Below are 21,260 nucleotides of genomic sequence, written 5' to 3' on the forward strand. Positions count from 1 at the left end.
TGGTTAAATAGAAATTAGATAACGGAAGTCTCACCTCTCTGTTCTGTAGCTTGGTGAGGTCGTCTTTCTTCCCACATTTTCTGACTTTGCTGTATGCTATCGACCAACAAATCAATAAAAATCAGGTTTAAAATGATTTTAAATGATAGCCACTTTGCCGTTCTCTGCATCTTCTTACTTCTACACCACTGTAGGCCCGTTTCAGAAGGTTATTTGACAGCCACACGATTAAGATTTTACAACATACACACGTTATATTTGAAGTGTTCTATCGGAAGGGTCGAAGTAAAAATAAATGTGCATTTTGCTGATGCTTCAAATTGTATTCTGTGCTGTTATTTCATTGTGTTTACTGAAGTGTTACTAAAATGTTAAAGGTAAACCCAACAGAAACAGAGTATTCACCTCTGTTGCTATATATCTAGCACAGTTTACAAAAGGAAAGAAGGGGAAAAATGAATGATAGACCTCCTTGGCAGAGACCGTATAATTAAAGCTTGTTAGCAGACATTCCTTGGATCAACAAGGCGACCCTGCCCCTTTAAATGGTGCTACCGTGCCAGCGCGCAAAGTTAGGGAGAATGTAAACTACAAGTTCCGGTGAATTCTTTCAAAATAAAACCAAAGTGGGATAGATTGGCCACAGCCACTGCGTCCTCGGCATTTTGTTCACTAGTTAATCTGAAATCACAAAAATTACACTTGAAAGTACTTTGTGTTACTTTATTTTGACTTTCTTCACAAATTAACGCCCCTCGCTGTATTTGCGCAAACATCCGCGCTTTTATTTTGAGCCCTCGAAAACCTGGATATCCGGTTTAACGCGTCGGTTAACACGCTAGCTTGACGTGTTCTAACCACATCCATATGGTTCCAGATTAGATGTGGGAAATAAGAAATCTGTGCGGCTAGCTAACGTCTCACAGCCGTTGCCAGCGAGGGTAACGGCCGGGAAAAAGACCCGCGATTCCCGGCTACAGGATCACAGAAGATCCGGCGGATTCCGCACGCTTTAAGGAGAAAGTTTACACTGAAGGATTACTGCTGGCAGGCTTTCTTTGGACCTTATCTTACGACCATGCCCTCGTCTAAATAGCCGTGGTGGAGGTCGAGGATGGCCGCAGACGTGGATAAAAGAATCCCCGAGGAAGCGGGCGAGACTTCGCCGCAGAATGGGCACCGGACCCCGGGCTCTGGGTCCTGGATCTACCGGGGGATGTGGACCCTCCTGGTGGTCTGTGCTGTCCCTCTTCTCGCTTTTGGGATCAAGTACTACCAAGATGCCCAGCTCATCAAACGTCATGTGAGATCCACATCTGTAATAACAACGCCTCATAGTTCATCTTAATCTGAACTTAATCTGTATTCAGCAGAAACTTTGCACTGACCTTCTGGTGCATTCAATGACCTGTGATTACATTAGTGCAGAGGCATTTGTTTTTTTTGTATTTTCCTAAAACCTTTGGGGTAATTGTCAGACATCCGACGCCTTTCATCGCCACATCTGCAGTTTTTCCACTCCGTGGTGTTTTATTAGTGGGGTGGGTCTTTGTCCCAGCTGTTTAAACTCTGTTTGAATCTACACTTGTTTGGCTTCAGAGGGTCTCCCAAGTTGTTCTCCCTCCCCCTCTGTCCCTCCATTGTACAGCCGCTGGCAGGCACGCATCTGCCTCGGAAAGGGTGGTCTGACTGAGACACATGCTAGGAATCTGTGGCCTCTGGGCTGATCTTTATCCAGGATGAATGTTCAAACAACAGGGATTTAGTACTGCTACTGCAGCACTGCACAACTCAAAACATATTATACTTGTTTTGTGTCATTATCCGTGTAAATATTAATGTTTTAAACGAGGAGGTGGCTTACTGTCCTAGTTTCGATGCTGCATTCAAAGTCTCTGGAGCGTGTTAAATGACAATAAGGATGAGTCTCTAAAATATGTGTCCCTCCAATAGGAAGAGAGCGTTCGAACTCTGGGCGCCGAGGGCCTTTTTCTCTTCTCCTCCTTAGACACAGACCGTGACTTCTATCTCAGTCCGGAGGAGTTCAAACCTATCGCAGAGAAACTCACAGGTGCAATCATGTCATCTTTCTTTCTTTCTTTCTTTCATTCCACTTTATCCATCCTTTCTCCCTGGAAATAAATACAACCCCAATCTCCCCCCACAGGGATTACAGCCCCGGTGGATTTCGAAGAGGAATTGATCCACGATCCCAACGGAGAGACTCTGACCTTGGAGGCCACAATGCAGCCCCTGGTGCTCGACTCCATGACCAAAAGCAAGGATGGTTTTCTTGGGGTGAGACAATGCAATGCAGCAGGTTCTCTCTTCCTCGCGACTGCTGCAAAGGCACTGCAGAAGACTCGCGTTACCACCATTATTCGCGCAATTATTATGGTGAAATATGCCGATGTAGCCTCTGAATGCCTGACTCAGCAGGAGAATTTACGTCCTCCGTCTCTTTCAGGTGTCCCACAGCTCTCTGAGCGGACTGCGGTCTTGGAAGAGCCCTGCAGTGCCTTCTTTATCATTCTCCGCCGGACAGTTCAGGGTCTTCCTGCCCCCGAAGAACAAGATAGAGGTGGGAGACACGTGGTGGGTGATTCCCAGCGAGCTCAACATCTTCACCGGGTACCTTCCCAACAATCGGTACCACCCTCCCACGCCGAAGGGCAGAGAGGTACCCCTATAAGTCCACCCCTTTTCCCCTCTCTTGTTGGATATTAATCTGTTAATTATTACAGCGTATACTCATGGCTGTTCTTCTCCTGCTGCAGGTTCTCATCCACTCCTTGCTGAGCATGTTCCACCCCCGGCCCTTCATCAAGTCGCGCTTTGCTCCGCAGGGCACAGTCGCCTGCATTCGTGCCAGCAACGACTATTATTATGACATAGTGTTCAGGTGAGGAGGAGGCATAAAAGAAGACAGCGGTGCTTTTTCATCTTTTAGCTCATCAGCTACTAAATTATTTGTACTTGGCATTAGTGCAGAATTATGTGTAGGAACATACGAAGAGTTGCTATTGTGCAGCTGCGCAGGAAGCTGCTGGGTTCAGTTCTGATGCAGCTCAGTTGTATTTTTATTTTGTGTTAATGCAGCCGAAACCGGTGCCTGTTTTTGAAATCCCACACGTTATGATGCTTTTTCTTACCAACAAGAGCATTTAAGAATTTCCAAAACAGCCTCGTGATATAACGTGAACATATATAAAACAGTCTACCTATTAAAAGAGTATGACAGCGTTTAAAGATTGATGTCACACACTTTAATAAGCTCTTTTGCGATTCATTCTGTTCGCCTCTGCAGGATTCATGCAGAATTCCAGCTCAACGACGTCCCAGACTTTCCCTTCTGGTTCACGCCGGGCCAGTTCACTGGCAACATCGTCCTCTCTAAAGACGCGTCCCACGTCCGCCACTTCCACCTCTACGTCCCCAGCGACCGGTAAATCCCTCAAACGCACCGTAGCACGTGCGCACACGTTTCTCTCTGCGAGTGCGCTGCGCTGAAGGCTTGTCCTTGCTGTGTCTCAGGTCTCTGAACGTGGACATGGAGTGGCTTTACGGAGCCAGCGAGAGCAGCAACATGGAGGTGGACATCGGATATCTGCCACAGGTGCGGCTGCAGTTACGGTCTCTGTTACTTTATATGATGTTCCAGCACTTTCTGCTCTCATTGTAGTGTAGCTAGACAGTGAAACCTTATTTTATAATTCCTTATTTTACTCTGATTTAGTTGTGTGTTCATATCTTAGGGCAGATTCCCTCTCGAAGGTGTTTCCTATTTAGATATTTCATTTCAATTTAGCCATCAAGCTGCATTCAAGTCCAGTTCCTGTTCTTCCTACAGTTTTCCCCGCACATGTTTAATATATATTGAGTTGTTATAGTGCCTCATTCAGTGTCTTTCATTTTTTCAGTCATCTATCATCTAAAACCAATCTAATTTATTCTAATTTACTCAGAAATACGTCAAAAGATATTCTCCAGAAAAACAAACAGCAGATATCTAATGAGAAATTGTGTTTCCAGTTGGAGCTGCAGTCCTCTGGCCCATCCACTCCCTCCGTCATAGTGGACGAGGAGGGCAATGTCATCGACAGCCGCGACGGCAGCGCCGAGCCGATCCAGTTTGTCTTTGAGGACATCCACTGGACCTCGGAGATCAGTCGGCAAGAAGCTGCCCAGCGCCTGGAGGTCACCCTCTACCCCTTTAAGAAGGTAACGGTCCACGGATGGAGGAACCACTCGTGTGTTGTTGTCGCTCGGGCACGGCAGTTTCACAAATGTGTCGCCGCTGTGCTCCTTCACAGGTGTCCTACCTGCCCTTCTCGGAGGCTTTTGAGCGAGCTGAAGCAGAGAAGAAGCTGGTGCATTCCATTCTGCTTTGGGGAGCTTTGGACGACCAGTCCTGCTGAGGTGAGATCAGCATGGTTTCACTGCTCTGAATGATTTGCTTTGAAGATTTAGACGTCTGGGTTTGTACTAGAGCACAAAGCACAGATACTGGAAAGAGACGTCATTTAACTTAAGTACCTAAATCATAAGTAATAAAACTTACTGTCTCTCATTCCAGTACATTCAGGCATTTTTCTACCCACAGCACTATACGTTTTGTTATAACTAGCAGTGCATAGTGACTGTTTTATGTATTGTATCTATTTTTAAGACTTTTCGTCTTTGCCTCCCCTCCTCACCCCTACAGGTTCGGGGCGGACTCTCCGGGAGACAGTCCTGGAAAGTTCGCCCGTCCTGGCCCTGCTCAACCAGAGCTTCATAAGCAGCTGGTCTCTGGTCAAAGAGCTTGAGAGCATGCAGGTGAGCAGTCAGGAGGGGAAACCACCCACATTCAGTAAATACAGCTGTGCATTCATTAATACGATTCTGACTCTTTTATTAGGCTGATGAGCAACACCCTGCGTTGAGTGAAAAGGCCCGCTTACACCTGGAAAAGTACAGTTTCCCTGTGGAGATGATGTTGGCACTGCCCAATGGCACCATTGTGAGTATAATCAAATCTTGCGCTTTTGTTAGCTTACAATCAGCTCTGGATATCTGTATTGACTCTGGAGAGAACCTTTTGCATTTCTATGTTCAAGCCACTGTAGGTTCCCCTGCACCCTTCCAAAGGGGGGATATTCAGTTGGGTGCAATCTACAACATGACCACTAGTGGCCACAAAATCCCAGACACTGGTCCTTTAATACATTTCTGTTACCAATGTTAGATAGTGAATAGTAAACAGGGTGGTATCATTTACATGAAATTTTATTTAATTAATGCTTAAGTAGCAATTAAATTCTTTCCTTCAAGCATTATAAGACCAGCACAGCAATGACAGACTATGTACCCCAAGCCTAGCCCTAAATAGCAGCCCTAGCTATTGTCAAGGGATTGATTTCATAAAATTCTCAAAGAAATTAAAATCACCAGTCAACCATGGCATGTGCAATGAATCCATCTTTTCTGCCTGGTCTTAGGTGCACCACATCAATGCCAACTTCTTCTTGGACCAAACCGCCATGAAACCGGAGGAGGAAGGGGCAACTTTCAGCTTCTCTGGCGGCTTCGAGGACCCCTCCACATCCACTTACATCAGCTTCCTGAAAGAGGGGTTGGAGAAAGCCAAGGAATACATGGCACAGTAATATGTGTGTGTGTGTGTGTGTAGGAGTCTGAGACACTAAACAGGAGGAAATTGCGCCCATTCCTCTGGGTACTGATCCATGATAAGGAAAAACAAGTTAAGTGGAGGAGTTTTCTCATCAGTGTCGGCAGCTGGAAGAAAAAAAAAAAGTTTTTGCCTTCTGTCCTTTTTGTTACTATTTATTTGGACGTCCCTCTTGGTCGACAAATGAAGTTTTATACACGGTATTTGTATTGTGGGTAGTACATGTAGATGAGCCACAGGCAAACTGTTCTTCTCAATCCTTATGCATATTTTAATGGGATACAAAGGCCTTGCACAGTGAGCAGAAACAAATGCATAAACACATTTAGACCTGCTCTTTCTGCTTGTAGCTGCTAATTAATGACGAGGCAAATGCTAAGGGCATCACCACACCGTATAGTATCCAGTATATGTTTTATTATGTTTCGATGTTGCACGTGCAATATTTTAGGACCGAGCGAGTTGTACTGCTGCTGAGCGTACCCCCGAGACGGGGCGGCTGCTGCCTCCGGGTTGTTTCTCTGCAGCTGGTGAAGACTTTGCCTGAAAGCTCTCTCCGAGCCGGGCAACGCCTGATGTTCTTGCAGAGGCTGCCGGAGGGAACACCCTTCTCTGGACTCGGGGGACAAAAAGCAGCAGGAGCAACTTAACCGGACGGCGGCACATAACACGATTAATTGTTTTGTTTTTTTCCTTATAGTTTGAAACCAAATGTCGAGGAAGTTTTATGTTCAGAGGAAGATGTAACCACACCAAAGAACACGTATGCAGTTAAATTCATTGGACTGCTCTCCTACTTGCTTCGTATTTATTTAAGGAGGTGGAAGAAAGCGGTCATAGCTTGATAAACTTTTTTTCGATCCCTGAACTGAAGGGCACATCATGTAGTCGTCAGCTTTAGCTGGCTGAACGAAAGGAAATCATTTTGTTTTAATGATAAAGGATGACAATCTGGACCTGCAGTTGGCTAAATCTCACATTCTCCCTTTTTTATTTTTTTTTTTAAAGTCAAACACAGAAAGGTTTGTGTTTTCAAGTCCTGATTTCGGTTTTGATTGTTTAAAACACAAACAGCCAGGGATCAGGAAAACTTTGAATTGGTTACTCTTTGAGTTTTGCACTCGTCCATGTGACTGTTTGGAGCCTTTTTGCGGTAAAACACTGTTATCCTGTAACCTACCAGTGCCATGCTTTTCTCAAAAGGTGAAATAAAATTGTTGTGCTTTTTTTGTTTTTTTTAAGAACTGCGTCCTCTTTGCGTTAACGTGCAACAATCAGTCATACAAAAATCACATTGTGCTGATTTTTATTAACTAATCTACAGTACTGTACAATCTATGCAAAGTAGATCGGTCTATTAGAGTGAGCACGAGGGTAACGGATACAGCTGAGAGACAAAGCTGCACGAATCTGAAGTAATTCTCAAGCTTTTCTTTCATGTCCAGAAGTGAAAGCGTGACTGAGAGCACGGCGATGCATGAGGCAGCCCTCGAAGTGAACGAGGCTCTTATGATCCACTGCAAATACAGATGTTCCTCGGCCGGGAAGCGTTTCTCCAAATGGAGCTCCAAATGTTCAGCATTCATTTAGACCATCTGCGACGCTCCACGAAAACCCATAAAATAAGCGGTTCGGTATTTGCCAGACTACGTGCGGCTTACAAATCTGTTGAGACGAATGTGTTGTTTCTAACCGTTACACGAAAGCAGAAACATGCATTACCTATGAAGACAGGTTCATGTTTACCAGATAAATGAACAAATATCATTAAGTTATTGATTTACAGTACGCTGTGAGCAGCAAAGTGCAGTCTCTGAGACTTGGTGTTCTCTCCGTTCAGACTTGAAGTTTCAAGGAATCCAGTTTCGTAACAGTTCAGCTCTGCTTAATGCAGCAGGACTCAGTCTGGCTGCCAAATCCACAGGAATGAGTCAACCATGAGACAGTCCACCATCAGTCTGGGACAGCCGGCCTTATTCAGTTCACTCCAGCTCAGCTCAAGTCCACAGCACTTAATCACACGGATGAATCCAGCAGTTTGTGGCTGATATTTTATATGGATTTTACCACAAAATGAAGGAGCAGCTGCAACAGTTTAGTTTAGTTTTTTTCTCAGTGATACAGTAAAACGCTGTCTTTGATTAAAGCCGATCAGGAGCGACAGCGGGGGAGTAGTCCAGGTGAAAAGTCTTCCGGTCTCCTCAGCTGAATGTCCACACCTCCAGCTCCATGATTCGGAAGTCGTCGGTAGATGAGAGGCAGCAGTTGTTGAAAGTGTAGCAGGGGCTGCTGCGGCCCAGGTACAGGTTCTCATCCACCCACAGGCCAAAGTGACCACTGTGGATAATACAGGAAGAGACAGTGGTTAAAAAAAGGGAACTGAGACTTTTTTTTAAAACATAACACACAAGTATTAATAATAATAATAATAATAAATAATAAAATAATAATAAATATTACCTGCCCCCACCAACAGCAAAGGAGTCCAAGTCTCCTTTAATAAAGAAGGAGTTCTCTCCAGTCCATCTGAAACACTGCAGAGGGACGACACACACCGTCACCACAAAACTATGAACCAATCATGCACAGAAGCATGGCCTCCTCCAAGTGGAATGCAGCCGTCCTTAATACACATGTGCTTTCCCTACTCTTATACACTGATCAGGCATAACATTATGACCACCTTCCTGATATTGTGTATCAACTCCAAAACAGTTGTGACTCATCAGAGAATGGACATGGGCCTTCTGGGGTTGTCCTGTGGTGTCTGGCATCACAATGTTGTGATTAGGGGGCCTTTTAAGTCATATTGGTTGAGGGGAGGGGCCTCTGCGGATCATCCCACAGATACTTGATCAGTTTGGGATCTAGGGAATCTGGAGGCCAGGTCAACACCTTGTGCTGTTTTTGTTTGTGTCTTTGTTTTTGTGTGTGTGCCTGTGTCAGGCTGCATCCTGCTGGGGATGGCTGCTGCCATCAAGGAGTGTCATTGCTATGGGGTGGTGGTGCCTGGTCTGGTCTAGGTGGGTGGTACATGTCTAAGTAACATCCACACGAATGCCAGGTCCAAACTTTTCCCAGCAGAACATTGTATTGTCACAAGATGGTCAACGTTATTTATGTCTCCTGTCAGTGGTCCTAATATTGTGCCTGATCGTTGTAAGTCTAAACGTTTGCCGTGTAAAAGGTCAATTCATATTCCCCTTTAGCGTAATCAGTTCAGAAAGTGCCTTCTTCCAGGAAGCATCACAAGTACTGAGTTGTGGACATTTTTCTCATGCTGCTCATCTTTCATACTTTAGAGGTGTATTGAATTTCATAATAGCTTTGGCCCCTGACTGAACTAATAAAGCTGCAGTAGCCTGCTCAGCGTGGCTGTCAGCTCGCTCACCTTGAAGCGAGGATGCAACATGAAGAGGAACGTTTCTCCCGTGCCGTAGAACGTCTCGCTGGGCCTCAGGGGATGAGAGAGGAAGGCCCCGAACATCTGATGAAGAAGAATCCCAGGAGACACGCACGATAAGAAAACGCACCAGTTACGAAGGTCAGTTATTATTAGAGCTGACGCGCCGTTTGTTTGTTTTTACCTCGTCCAGAGCATCCTTGATGATAATGAGCACAGGAGAGTCCGTAACGCTGAGCTTCCTATAGAGGGACTTGAGGCTGGCGCCGTGACGGGACGTGCTGTAAGCCAGCTGCCACGTGTGGCCAACTGTCCTCGGTGGAAGCTCCTTACACAGCTGGAAAGAGGAATTAGAAGAAAATAAAACAAAGGTAACATAAATCTATGGTGTGCATTTCGGCAGCATCTGTTTCTAAACTGAAAACAAGCTACATCACAAAAAAATACTGTTCTAATGTTAAATATTTACAGTAAACTGCCGGCATGTTAATAAATGACCCATGGACATGCAATGAACACTATTCAAAATGTCATGTAATAACAATGCTGATTGAAGGTTTAATAAGGTTTATCATACTAATATAACGTCTAACTAGAGGCCGCTGACACGAACAACAAAAACATACTGGTCAAACCAGAGTGAGTAGGAACCCTTGAGTGTACTGAGCTAAAACGTTTTATTGCTTGTGAGTACAAAGATTTAGTTTTTATTCAAAAGATTTAAACAATCCTCCTTTCAAAAGTATTCTCACAACTTACCTAAAAAACACCAAAACAATATGTTAAACAATATGTATGAGAGAATACTGTTGATAAGTTTACACAATGACGTATTTGCTGCAACCTGAAACTGAAATTTGCATGAAATTGCAGCTGCCAGTAATTACCAGACAATTATTTTTTGTTTGTTTTTTTATCTTTGTCCCGGGCTTTGTCAAGTGTACGCTGCTCTACCTTGTGAGTGGGGGTTGTTGGGAGATATTCACAGCTTAATAGATGTGAATATTGTGCAGATACAAACGCCTACCTATCTATTTTGCATATTGTTCAATAAAACCTTTATTTTTCTCCATAACACACAGGGGAATTACCATTTTTTACAACCTGGACATTATTTCTGGCATAAAATATGATCGTTTACTCACCCATATAACTTTGGTGTCATTTGGAGTCATTCAGACAATATTTAGATCCGCGTATAGCCATATAGTGGGAGTGACTGGGGCACCGAAACACAGCCTCTAAATAACGCATTATCTGCCGCAAAACTCGTTCATTTCACCAATATTTTGTTATGATACGCTAGTGCTATTCCCTGTTGAGTCCAGAGTTACCTGTTTGTTGTTCTTTGGTCAGCTGTTCCTCTCTGTGCCTCCGCATCCTCCTTTCAACGAGCTAATGCGTTATTTAGAGGCTGCGTTTCGGTGCCCCAGTCACTCCCACTATATGGAAATACGCGGATCTAAATATCATCCGTATGACTCCAAATGACACCAAAGTTAAACACCAACGGAAGTTCCCCTTTAAAGTAACACACCAATTAGGAAAGCTAAACATTGTTGAATTTACACACAACACAAATTTCCCATGACATTTATGTGGCTGCCTCTCTCTCAGGATTAATGGACTTGGAGGCGCAGTGACATGGGTATGGGAATCTCCAAATGCCGTCTTTGCTTTTATGTAGGTGATCTGATCCTGTTGGCTTCAACGGACCATTCAGCGCGCACCGGGAAGGTTTACAACCCAGTGAAAAGCGCTCGGGGCGGGAGTCTGCACCTCCAAATCTGAGGCTACGGTGACCTCCAAGAAAACACGGGAAGTTTTTGGCAAGAGTGGCTGCCCCAAGTGGAGGTGGTCAAGTGTCTCGTGACACTAAAAGCCTTCAGATTCACTGGGATATTAATTTTGGAAGTCTAAATTTTCATTGAAACCTCTATTTTGGACATAGCCACAAGTCACTAAGATTGATTTTACAAGCAATCGGATCCACAGCACACAGATGATTAAAAAAAAAAAAAGCTGTACACGAACAGTTTGTGTACACACTATCCACGCGTTACTCACCTCTCTGACATGTGAGGCCTCCAAAATCTGGCTGATCTCTACAATATTCCCGAGCCCTTCAGGGTCCCTGTCAATGACCAGGGTCGGCTTATCCCTGCTCTCTTCCATCAGCACCATCTGCCAGAGAAACGTGGACACGTTTGAGAGAAAATGCAGACAAGCCAGTTTGTTGTAGAGCACTGAGAGGAACAATCGACTCACAAACACAAAAACACCTGCTTCCTTCTATTATTTAAGCTAAGGTCAAACTGACCTCTGTCTCTCGTTGTTTGCCGCTCCGCGAGAACCAGAATAAAGCCACTCACCTCCCAGTCATCCCCGGAGCTGTGCTGCCTCTGGTACACCTCCTCTTCATCCTCCTCCTCCTCCTCCTCCCCTTCCCCTTTGTCCTCAATGAGCACAAACTCCTCTTCCTCACGGTCTGCCTCTCCCTCATCCGCCCCTTCCTCGAGTATACACAAGTCCGGGCGACAGTGTTTCAAGTAGGCATACAGCTCGTCGGCGCTACGGCGGGAGAAGAATGCAGTCGCTCAGAAATGTTGAAATGGCAAACAACACCGACAGCTGCGTCAACACGGTGGGAAACGGGACACTGCCACGAGCCGACTGACAAGCCGGTGCTATTATATAAAAACTTCTCCTTTTACTGAGGCAGATCTTCCAGTTTTTGTGCTTCGCTGAACCTCTTCAACATCCAGTTTTTAGTCAGAAAAACCATCACGCGGGTTAAAGAGTGACAGCTTTAGGTGGAAAGGTGTAGCATTTAAACAGGGGCGGAAGAGTTGTCCAGATCATTTGCTTAAGTCAAAGCAGAAATACCTCACTAGGCGATACGTGAAGCCGAACACGTGCATTCAAAATAATGCACGAGTATCGATGTGTTTTTAAGGACGTAGTCAGTCTGCAGCAGGAACTTTAATCGTGCTATATTTTAACATTACTGATGCATTATTGATGTTGATCAAAGGTCAAACGTTCATATATGAAGACCATTCTGTATAAATGTAATATTTTGTTGATCAGCTTTTACTCTGATAACTAACTGGTACCTGCAACTGTGAAATAAATACCACTCTAAACACCCAGACTATTTATATAATACGCAAACACAAATGGCTCAGATTTTGACTTGAGTAAGCACACGCTGCCTTTGACCTTGTTCACGTGAGTAACTGTGTGTAAATGTTTACTGAGACAGAGTCAATGAAAAACATCGGTGCGTGCAGATCGGCCAGGCCGTCAACATGAAACTGCAGCTGTTGGGTGTGAATTTGGCGGGAAGGTCTCATGAGAAGCTTGCAGTTTGGGAAATGCAGTGATTTTTTTTAGAGTTTGTCACGTCCTCAGCCCTAAAGGTCAAGAAATACGTCAGCCTCTGAGGTGGAGGGCAATGATTTTCCATCTCGTTTGAGTGCTAAATTGTTGGAGTGTCCCTTTTTAAAACTCCAATCTTGCCTTTATTATCCTTATATCTTGTGTAATAACGTATGTTTGCGTGTCCTTATGTGCAAAATACACACAGAAAAATGATTTCTATTGTATTTAATGTTCTATTTGTTGCTCTTATTTAATGTTTATTAGTCTTTAAACTGTCTTCTGCTGCAAAGCTGCAGATGTAACCCCTGTGGGATAAATAAAAAACATCTTATTAACTGTACCTTTCTTGCGACAGGGCAAGCCAGGCATCCCTTCTGGATGAGGTTTTGGCTGCCCCCAGCTGAAGACCCCCTACGCCCTTCTTCTTTCCTGCAGACGGCTGAACCCGCAGCCGCACAAACATCAAACCCCCAAGGCCGCCCGCTGATGACCTTTGAGGAACTGGGAGATAAACATATGGTTTAGAAAATGTAACACACATTTATCAGACCGGATCTTAATTCACGTTTGTACCTGCAGTCTGACTCTTCACGGAGGACTTCTCCCCTTCATTGGTGTGCAGCAGCTCCGTGTTCACCTTACTCGCCGCCTCTTGACCCACGCAGCAGAAGGTGGCAGCACTGCTCAGGACGGCCGCTCCCAGGCCGCCCACAGACTCCTCTGACAGCACCTCGAGAGGGCCGCTGTCCAGCTCCCGCTCAACCTCCGCCATGTCTCTGCTCTCTGCCTCCTCGTCTTCAGAAGCCTCCTTGGTCAGGCTCAGAGCCAGACTGGATAAGTCTGCCGGAGAAACCGGCACCAGAGCCGGGGCTGACTCGCCCTTGTGGTTTGGGAGGCCGCCTGCTCGGCCTGTTGCGGTTTTCAATTTCTGGAAAATTTTCTTTCCTTTTCTCCTAAAATAATAAAAAATAGCCACATTGGTATTTAATGTAACTTGACTCACTCTGTGTCGTGTGTTTAGAGACAGTGACTCACTGCTGACCTCTGCTGGGAGGTGTTGAAGTGAACGTGCGAGATGTCCGAGAAGAAGGACACGGATGCCAGATTGTCGACAGAGCAGGACAGGAGGTACTCCTCCCAGCCATTTTCCGTAACCAGAGGATGCGTCTTACACGGATCAAAGAAGATCTTATTGCAAGTCACCAACAGGATACCCGAAACCACACCCTGACAGAGAGAAAAACATCAGCTTACGTTTGTCCACAAAAAAAACAACAAAAAAAACTGAGATCGGATCAGCGTGTCTTCAGCCTCACCTTGCGGTCGGTGATGTAACGGCAGAACAGTTTGAGGTACGGCATGGCCTCTGGTCCCTCGCCCTGACAACACTCCGGTGGCAAGGCCAGTAAGCACAGCTGGCCGTCGGGCATCGGCACCGCCTCCACATCCTGTCAGCACCAACATTAACAGCAATTTTAATAAACAACGATAATATTTTCTTCAGCAAATGTGTCATAAAAAGCTACTAGTTCTAGTATAAACGTGTTACTATGTGCTGATTTTCTTTGTTTTAGGGAATAAAGTGGTTACGTTTGGGTTATTTAACTGTTTTTTAAGAAAAAATAAGACCACTGGGAAGTTGTGGTGGAGATTTTGGAGATTTTATACCCAAGACAGAACTGCAGTTTACAAATTTAGCTAGTAAAACAAGAAAAAAGTGTAGTTATTTTCTAAAAGACTTGAAATTAAAGCGAAAATCAAGTGAATTTTATGTCTGCAGACGCCTCCCTTGTGTCCACATAATTTCTGCACATGCATAGCGCAGGATCACGTTATGTTTCTGTCTTCCTAAAATTCAGCCGGTGCTCATTGCCGTCATGTTTTCATGTCTTGTTTTGTTGCTTGTTTCCACGGTAACGTGTTCCATTCATTATAAAAGCCTCCGTGCTTAATATTTTGCTCGCCACAGCTACTAAGTGCCAAAATAACCGGAAAAGAAAATGCGCGCAGATCCCATTAAGATGAACAGCGAGTAGTGTGATACTGATCGGTTTTAATATGTTTCTTTTATCTTCTTCTGATTTTTCTGCTATGAATTCATACATTGAATTCTTTTTCTGCTCAGATGCACCAGGGCAGCTTCTGAGTTTTCTAAACCCTTAAACAGATCAGGAGCTTTACTAGCGTGCCAATACTAGAATTTCAAAATAGTCCATTACAAATCAAAGTACGGCCATAAAACTAAAGTATGAAGTACTATGAGAAATTAATGTTTAAGTACAAAAAAAAGTGTCTTGTGAGCGATATATTACTGGTTTCATATTAAAAAACATCAATAATTTTCAAAACATACATTTAATTTATTGAGGAAGGAAGCTTTTAATTTGAAGTTTGAGGAGTAACACTATATTCAAATTAGGATTTATTCCTAAATTAATTCTAAAACGTTATTCATTTATTATTTTAATGAAGAACCGACACGGTCTAACATTAAAACAACGCAACATGTTGTATTGCACAAACTGTTTAAGGAGAAACGTCTGTTTACGTCAACGCCTCTGTTTCTTGCGGAGCATTACGACGTCACAGTGCAGTTGACCTTTGGCCTTTTTGATATAAAATGACATAACGTCTTGTCATAATTAGCACACGACGTGTAATCAGGTCATCATTGGGTCCAAGTGAACATTAGTCTTTATATTTGAACAAAGTCCATCAGGGATTTCGCGAGATATCACAGTCACAAGAATGGAACAGACAAACTGCACAAGATTAGAGCAGGTCATTCAAAGACCCACTGTCCAAGCCATGAATAAATACCAAGCAATTTAAAGGAAGGTAAAACTATTTTACAAATATTAGCAAAAACATAGCGCCTTGAATGAAATAGTTTGTAGATCTGACAAAAGATGCTTTCGAAGGTTTGCCATGGAAAATTACAGACCGTTAAGAGTGCGTGAATAGATGTGGATCAGGTTGCATTCAGACTACGAATTTGAAAAAAAAGAAAAGAATTTAGGATCCACAAATGAATATGTCACCGTATTCTTGTTTTACCTTTTACAAAACGGGAAAGTCTAAAGATTAGACTGTTGGCCACCTTCTGATCAGACGAAATTTTGAACTATTTTTACATTTAAATATGCAGGTGTCACGTGACCTTAACTTGGCAACCTGAAAATAGCCTCGCACAACGTGTTCCGTATTGCGATGATGATACAACACGCGATAATTAATTACCGAAGTGTGCCCACATTTTCCTCAGCTTCCTCAGCCTCAACGTGCCAGCACCAGTTTATTTGAAGCTAGGTGGCTGCTAGCAGGGGGTTTGTCTGACTGGCCAAATGTCCAAATACCAGTTTTGTGTTAACAAATCAAATCAAATTCACTTCCAAGATCTGTTTGATGTGTACAAATGTGGTCAGAGTGTGGTCAGAAGCACTCGTCCAAACTCATGTGTTCATAAAGGAAAAGCACAAAGCAGCTTCATCCAGTAAAGAAAATAAATCCTCTCAGATAAATTAGATTTTGTAAACCGTCCTATGGCATTATTACAGTGTTTATTATTATTTTATTGAGTTAGCTCCCATCCTAGAGAGTCGTGAAATCAACAAGAAAGGTCATTAAATAATTAAAAAGGCAGAAAAGAAGAAAGAAGAAAACGCGAGGGAATCACTGCACTCCACCTAGACACACATAGATTTTTAATATTTTAATTTAAAAAGTAAGTACCGCTGTTAAGAATAGTCAAATATTAACCTCTGGGGATTTGGAGTGTAAAATGGCACAAATGTAAAACACTCAAAAGCTTTACAGCTGCTACTTTCAGCACTGCTTTCCACTTCAGGTTACTAAGCTTTCCACGTTCCAGAACAAACAGTAAAGGCGGTTTGCGCTTACCAACAGTTTGTCATACTCTGCCTCCGGCGAGGGGGACGGCGGCTGAGCGGCGAGTGCATCCAGGCGGTCTTGATCTGCCTCGGCCTCCGGCTTCTCCTTAGCACCGGAGTCCAGTTCTGGGTGAAACGACCCCTGAGCGGTGGCTTTCCCCTTCGGAACGACCAGCTGCTTCAGAGTGGAAGCCATGATAAGAATAGCTGTGACACTGACATGGAGATACTGTGTAACCCGGTGACTTCCTCTTTCTACAGAGCTGAATCCCCCCCCTCCCTCTCCTTCTGTTTGTTTGTGGTCATATCTTTGCTCCAAATGAGGGCTGTGGGCTCGGACAAATATTTTTACTGCAATCTGTGACACTAAAGTGACAGCATCTAAAGAGAATATAATTATGTGAGCCTCCTCATGAGAATAGATTTTGGGTGAGATTCTGATTGCGCGAGGTGACGGAGCATACTTCCTGTCTTGAGCTGAATAATTGCAGTCATAAGGCAGACAGAGGGAAGGTCCTCTTTTGCATTTCAAATCAACAGCTGTGCCGGCGTGTTATTTCCATGCTTTGACACTCATAACATACACAGCAAATATGGGAGTCACATGTCAGGAGCGCTCGTGTGCTTACAGTCGACTCTTACCTCTCTGGGGATGAGGGCGGCAGATGAGGGCAGCTGTGCGGACGGCTGGGGCGGGCCCATTTTACCGTCTCCTCCCGAGGATGCGGTGCAACCGCTGAACTTAGATGAGACGCTGAACACCGTGTCCCCTGGGAGACCCTACGTGGACAAACAATGAAACATCTGATTGTTTTTTTCCAGTAGAAGATTAGATTTGAAGTTATTCTTTATTTAGGCACAAGACAATTTGTTTTGAAGACGCTTTTTTGCGTCCTTCTTCAAGACTGAAGCCCGGAAAACAACCTCCTTCATCTGTAGGAGGGAATAATTTCACTGTAGCAAAGGAAACTAAACGCAATGTCAGTCTAATTGTCATGAGGCACCGTGTGACCTCTGAATCAGTTTTTCATTCCCATAATAGATCGCCTCTTATGGGAAACCGTTCCCAAATGATGTGATCGTTTGCGAGTAAGAGGATCACGTTAAAAACTGTGGGAGTCGAACATCGCAACCGTCATCCGCTGACAGATGGATCTGCTGACCTGAATTATATCACTTGCGGCCGACAGATTATTTGACCGTGGAAAATCACTTGCGCTTTTGAGTGGGTTTGAGCGAGCGACCGTGTCTTAGGAGGTTGTTCATCAGCTCTGAAAAACTGAAATAAAACACAACCGTGCCACAAAGTGGTTCAGCTTCCACCGCTGATCAGTCTAACGTGTCAAACCATTTAACATGCACACACACAGATTTTAACAAGAAGCATGATAACGGCGAGATTTCGTCTCTCAGCAGACAGAAAAATCAACTTTCTTTCTATTCTCGACTCATAATTACAAGCTCAAATACCCAGCTGACAAATACCTTAGAATGAACATCTGAGAATACATTCCTCCGGTTGTATTTGTTGAGGAGGCTCTGAAACAGACTCTGTTTCCCCATGGTGTCACAGAACAGCCAAGGCAGCTCTGACACCTCTGAACCTTGGACGCTCTTTATCAAACCCGTTTTCGGGGGCCATAAATTGCAAAACTAATTACCGGCCCCAGCGTACCGTATCGGACGTTACATAAAAGCGTCAATTAATGCCGACCGCTCTCTTACCTGCTCCTGCAGCTGTGCCCCACAAGAGGCAAAATGAAACCTGCGAAGCCGAAGACAAAAGCATGTGACTCACCTTGCCGCTTGTGCTGACATGCGATGGCTCACGCTTTTGTGTCGCAACAGTATTGTTCAGGTCCCAGGAAGTCCCTGTGGGAGAAAGAATGCCATCAGGCCTTCTTACATAACACCCAGAGTGCAGCAGGTATGAGGAAGTGGTACCTCTTCGGTATTTGATAAATGGATTACTGCAAGCCACAACCGCCCATATTCCTGCCTCTGGATGAGAACAACTTTATGCAAAGCCTTGAAGCTGCCGGCGAGTCCCGTATTATAAAATGTAAATTCAAGCCATTTTGCTTTTGCCTGATGCAAACAGTCTGCACCCCGCCTCCCTCCCTCCCTCCCTCCCTGCGCGAGGTCCAACGCTGCAGGAGTACCTTGCAAGTAGTACTGCCGCAGCTTGGGATTTCTGATGTGGGGGACGTGGTTGAGCGGCCGCCCCACAGCGGGCTGGCGCTGGTGCTGGCAGACGGCAGCGGCCCCCTGCATCGCCCGGGCCTGCGGCTGTGTCTCCCAAGGAGGCTTCGCAAACTGTGGAGGCTGAGAGACACCAGGAGGCAGCTTGGATCCCAACCTGAGAGACGGATAAAAACGTTGTTATATAACTACTGTTGACGTAATAATTGTGAATCAGTGGCTATTAATAAAAAGGAACAGAAATTGGATTGCTTGCTGTAAGTTTGACTTGTTTATAGTGACAATGAATCGGTGAGTAAATCACAGTATATTTGTTCATTCAATAGCAAATTTGCTAAAACCACACGGCGACAGCGGCGTGAGATTTAATCCTTTATTGACTGTCTGTCTGTGAAGCAGCTACCAGATTTATCTTTTGCTGACACCGTCTCTGCTCCCCAGCTTGGGGGAGACAGGTTCAAAACGGCCAAAACAAAACATATATGCAATTATCAATAAATCTGATGGTTATTTTCTCAATTCATCTTTATGGACTGAGCTATGAAGAAGCAATTTAACACATTTTAAAAGCTCACGGACTAATCAACCAACTGGTCGGTCTGCTGACCAACAAACATAGGGCTACCACTTTTTCCAAGTCCTGACTTCCTAAGATATTTTTGCCAGGTTAGATAAACAGTACCCACGCAATGGGAACGGACCCACATGTTGCTGTTGTCTAACCTAGCATAGGACAGTAACATAAGACGTCAGGACCCGACAGAGGGTATGGAGCCCTCTAGCTGTGGGCCAGAAGACCAGTCAGAGGGCCAATAAATGGTCAATTAACTAATCTTATCAGCTCCATAAAATCTCCATTGACCTGAAGATTATTTAGTGACATACTGAGCCCAAAGCTCAAGATCGAACATCATCACTTAAATCCGGTCTTTGTCTTTATGGCCCCTTAAATAACAGGAATTCAAAGATTTTGTTGTTTAGAGTATTTGAAGTGTGAATAACAAGAGTAGAGCAGCATTCACAGTCTAATTCGAGTTATTTATAGGGGAGTGGGAGTTGCGTGTGCAGTGACTAGAGAGAGTGCCACAGTTCCCGGCAAGATGCTGCAGCATTCACCCACATGATGCTCCGTGATCGAGCCCCTCGCTGACGGGGGATAAAGCTGGAAATGTGCGTTCCTAGCTGCCTAATCTAAAATCTAAAATGTTCTTATCAAAGCCTGAATTGTTGCATGTTTAAATCTGAGAAACACACGGCAGCCAAAGTCGTCACATGTCTGCTCTCTCTTTAGCTTTCTCTCCGGTAATCCACATATTTAAGAGGCCTGACCTGGACTTCACGTTGCCAAAGTAGCTGGTCCTGGTCTTGTCCCTCTTGGGCTCCATAGATCCTGAAATCTCAGGCCTCCTCACAGACTGAGCCATTTCCTGTTTTTCTTCAGTCGGATGCTGGCGGCCGTGGCAGATGCAAGGGAATCGGGGGCTCAGCTGGCATCCTTCCTCCTCCTTTTATTCCCCATGCCTACCTTCTGCCCCAGTTACAGCACCTACATAAGGCAAGTCACAAAAAAATGCGGGCTGATTTCTTTACCAACATCCAACCAGACGTGGGGAGGGAGAGCTCCTGCAGCCACATGATCCTGCAAGAAACTCAGACACTCAGCAGGATAATGGAGCCAGGTTTCCAATTCAATAAAATCGAAACATGTAATGTGTGTAAGAGTGCACTTAAAATCAATATGGGCTTGCCGCACAAGGTTGCAGACCAAGTGGGACAAATTAGATCTATTTTGCACTTGCACATAGCTTAACAGTTCTCATATCTGTAATAATATTAAACAGGCCTATGATATGTAGTGTCTAAAAACTTATTAGATGTATTTCCTGAGTCTGAACAGTACACAGCTGCATCTTATTATGAGACAAATGCATCAGGCTACATCCTGAGAAAGACTGATTTCTGCCACTCATTCTGTATTCCGGGGCTCACATCCCTCTGGGTGGTGATTTGTCCATCACGTCTGAATTAGCAGCGTTAGCTTAGCTTCACCCTGCATACCTGAGCAGCTCCCAGCAGCAGTCATGAGGTGAAGAAAAGATAACGTTTCGCTTCCTGTAAATGATGCGGGCGCTTGTGTCATTGTTGAGGAAGTAACCATTCAATGCGACATCAAAGAATGATCGAGACAGTGAGGGAAAATAAATAAATAATTACATCCGCAGCAGATGCAACAGAGATGATGGGCTCACGGGAGCAGCAGGTTGAAGTGAGCAGCATCTTTAGGCTACTGACCTGTGTGTTGGCCCGGGGATGGAGACGGGTGGCGGTCACATGAACGCGTCTTCATATTGCAGTGTTATGATATCACTGCAGACAACAGTAACAAGTTCAATATTGTCGCTCCGCCCTGAGCTCGGAGCGCCGTCGCACAGATTGAGAGCGAGCTGTCAAGATAGTTCCCTTCCCCTGCCGGAGGGCGACGGCAGCGAAGGCGGAAGTAAGTGGGAGTGATACATCTTGTGTTTTGAACGTACGGTGAGTGGATTGTGCCACAGCGAGGATTGATGGATATGGCGGATAGATTGTGCCACAGATTACCCACTAAGGGAAATGTCGTCGGAAATTTACGTGCCAAAAGGGGCGGCTTAATTTGTTAATTTATGCTAATGTAATAAAAGTAGGATACTTGATCAGGTCAATGAATCTACAC

The 21,260-nt window shown here is 44.6% G+C and overlaps 2 protein-coding genes across 4 annotated transcripts; one reads left to right on the plus strand and one right to left on the minus strand.

The window, feature by feature from the left end:
• Positions 1–891: 891 nt before the first annotated feature.
• selenon (selenoprotein N) lies at positions 892–5,648 on the plus strand (the record flags this gene model as incomplete). The annotated part of the gene is made up of 12 exons (XM_084569368.1): positions 892–1,303; positions 1,954–2,071; positions 2,168–2,298; positions 2,468–2,680; positions 2,778–2,902; positions 3,308–3,445; positions 3,535–3,616; positions 4,033–4,221; positions 4,314–4,419; positions 4,706–4,818; positions 4,901–5,002; positions 5,481–5,648. The coding sequence occupies exons 1-12, from the start codon at positions 1,115–1,117 to the stop codon at positions 5,646–5,648; spliced, it is 1,674 nt and encodes a 557-aa protein (XP_084425494.1). The 5' UTR covers positions 892–1,114.
• Positions 5,649–7,861: 2,213 nt separating this feature from the next.
• LOC311505676 (oxidation resistance protein 1) lies at positions 7,862–21,070 on the minus strand. 3 transcript variants are annotated; one of them, XM_084569365.1, is made up of 16 exons: positions 20,843–21,070; positions 19,880–20,096; positions 18,511–18,707; positions 18,147–18,220; positions 16,991–17,128; positions 16,359–16,526; positions 13,775–13,906; positions 13,501–13,685; positions 13,032–13,411; positions 12,800–12,959; positions 11,447–11,645; positions 11,142–11,258; positions 9,259–9,411; positions 9,063–9,158; positions 8,132–8,205; positions 7,862–8,008 (listed from the first exon to the last, which is right to left on the minus strand). In XM_084569365.1, exons 2-16 carry the CDS (start codon positions 19,972–19,974, stop codon positions 7,873–7,875), a joined length of 2,304 nt encoding a protein of 767 aa, XP_084425491.1. In that variant the 5' UTR covers positions 19,975–20,096; positions 20,843–21,070; the 3' UTR covers positions 7,862–7,872. The 3 variants fall into 3 exon arrangements, with proteins under 3 accessions (XP_084425491.1, XP_084425492.1, XP_084425493.1); XM_084569366.1 differs by having other exon boundaries at positions 16,359–16,523; positions 19,880–21,070; XM_084569367.1 differs by lacking the exons at positions 18,511–18,707; positions 19,880–20,096; positions 20,843–21,070 and having other exon boundaries at positions 18,074–18,338.
• Positions 21,071–21,260: the final 190 nt, after the last annotated feature.

This window comes from Chelon labrosus (assembly GCF_963514085.1).
Source record: "Chelon labrosus genome assembly, chromosome: 20".
NCBI lineage: Eukaryota > Metazoa > Chordata > Actinopteri > Mugiliformes > Mugilidae > Chelon > Chelon labrosus.

Bases quoted from the DNA above. Each gene is read 5' to 3' on its own strand.
- LOC311505676 (XM_084569365.1), bottom strand. From the start codon at position 19,974: ATGGCTCAGTCTGTGAGGAGGCCTGAGATTTCAGGATCTATGGAGCCC. The intron at 12,960-13,031 runs GTACAAACGTGA...TTTATCTCCCAG, and splicing joins CGTGAAGAGTCAGACTGCAG to TTCCTCAAAGGTCATCAGCG. The intron at 8,009-8,131 runs GTAATATTTATT...TATTATCCACAG, and splicing joins TTTGCTGTTGGTGGGGGCAG to TGGTCACTTTGGCCTGTGGG.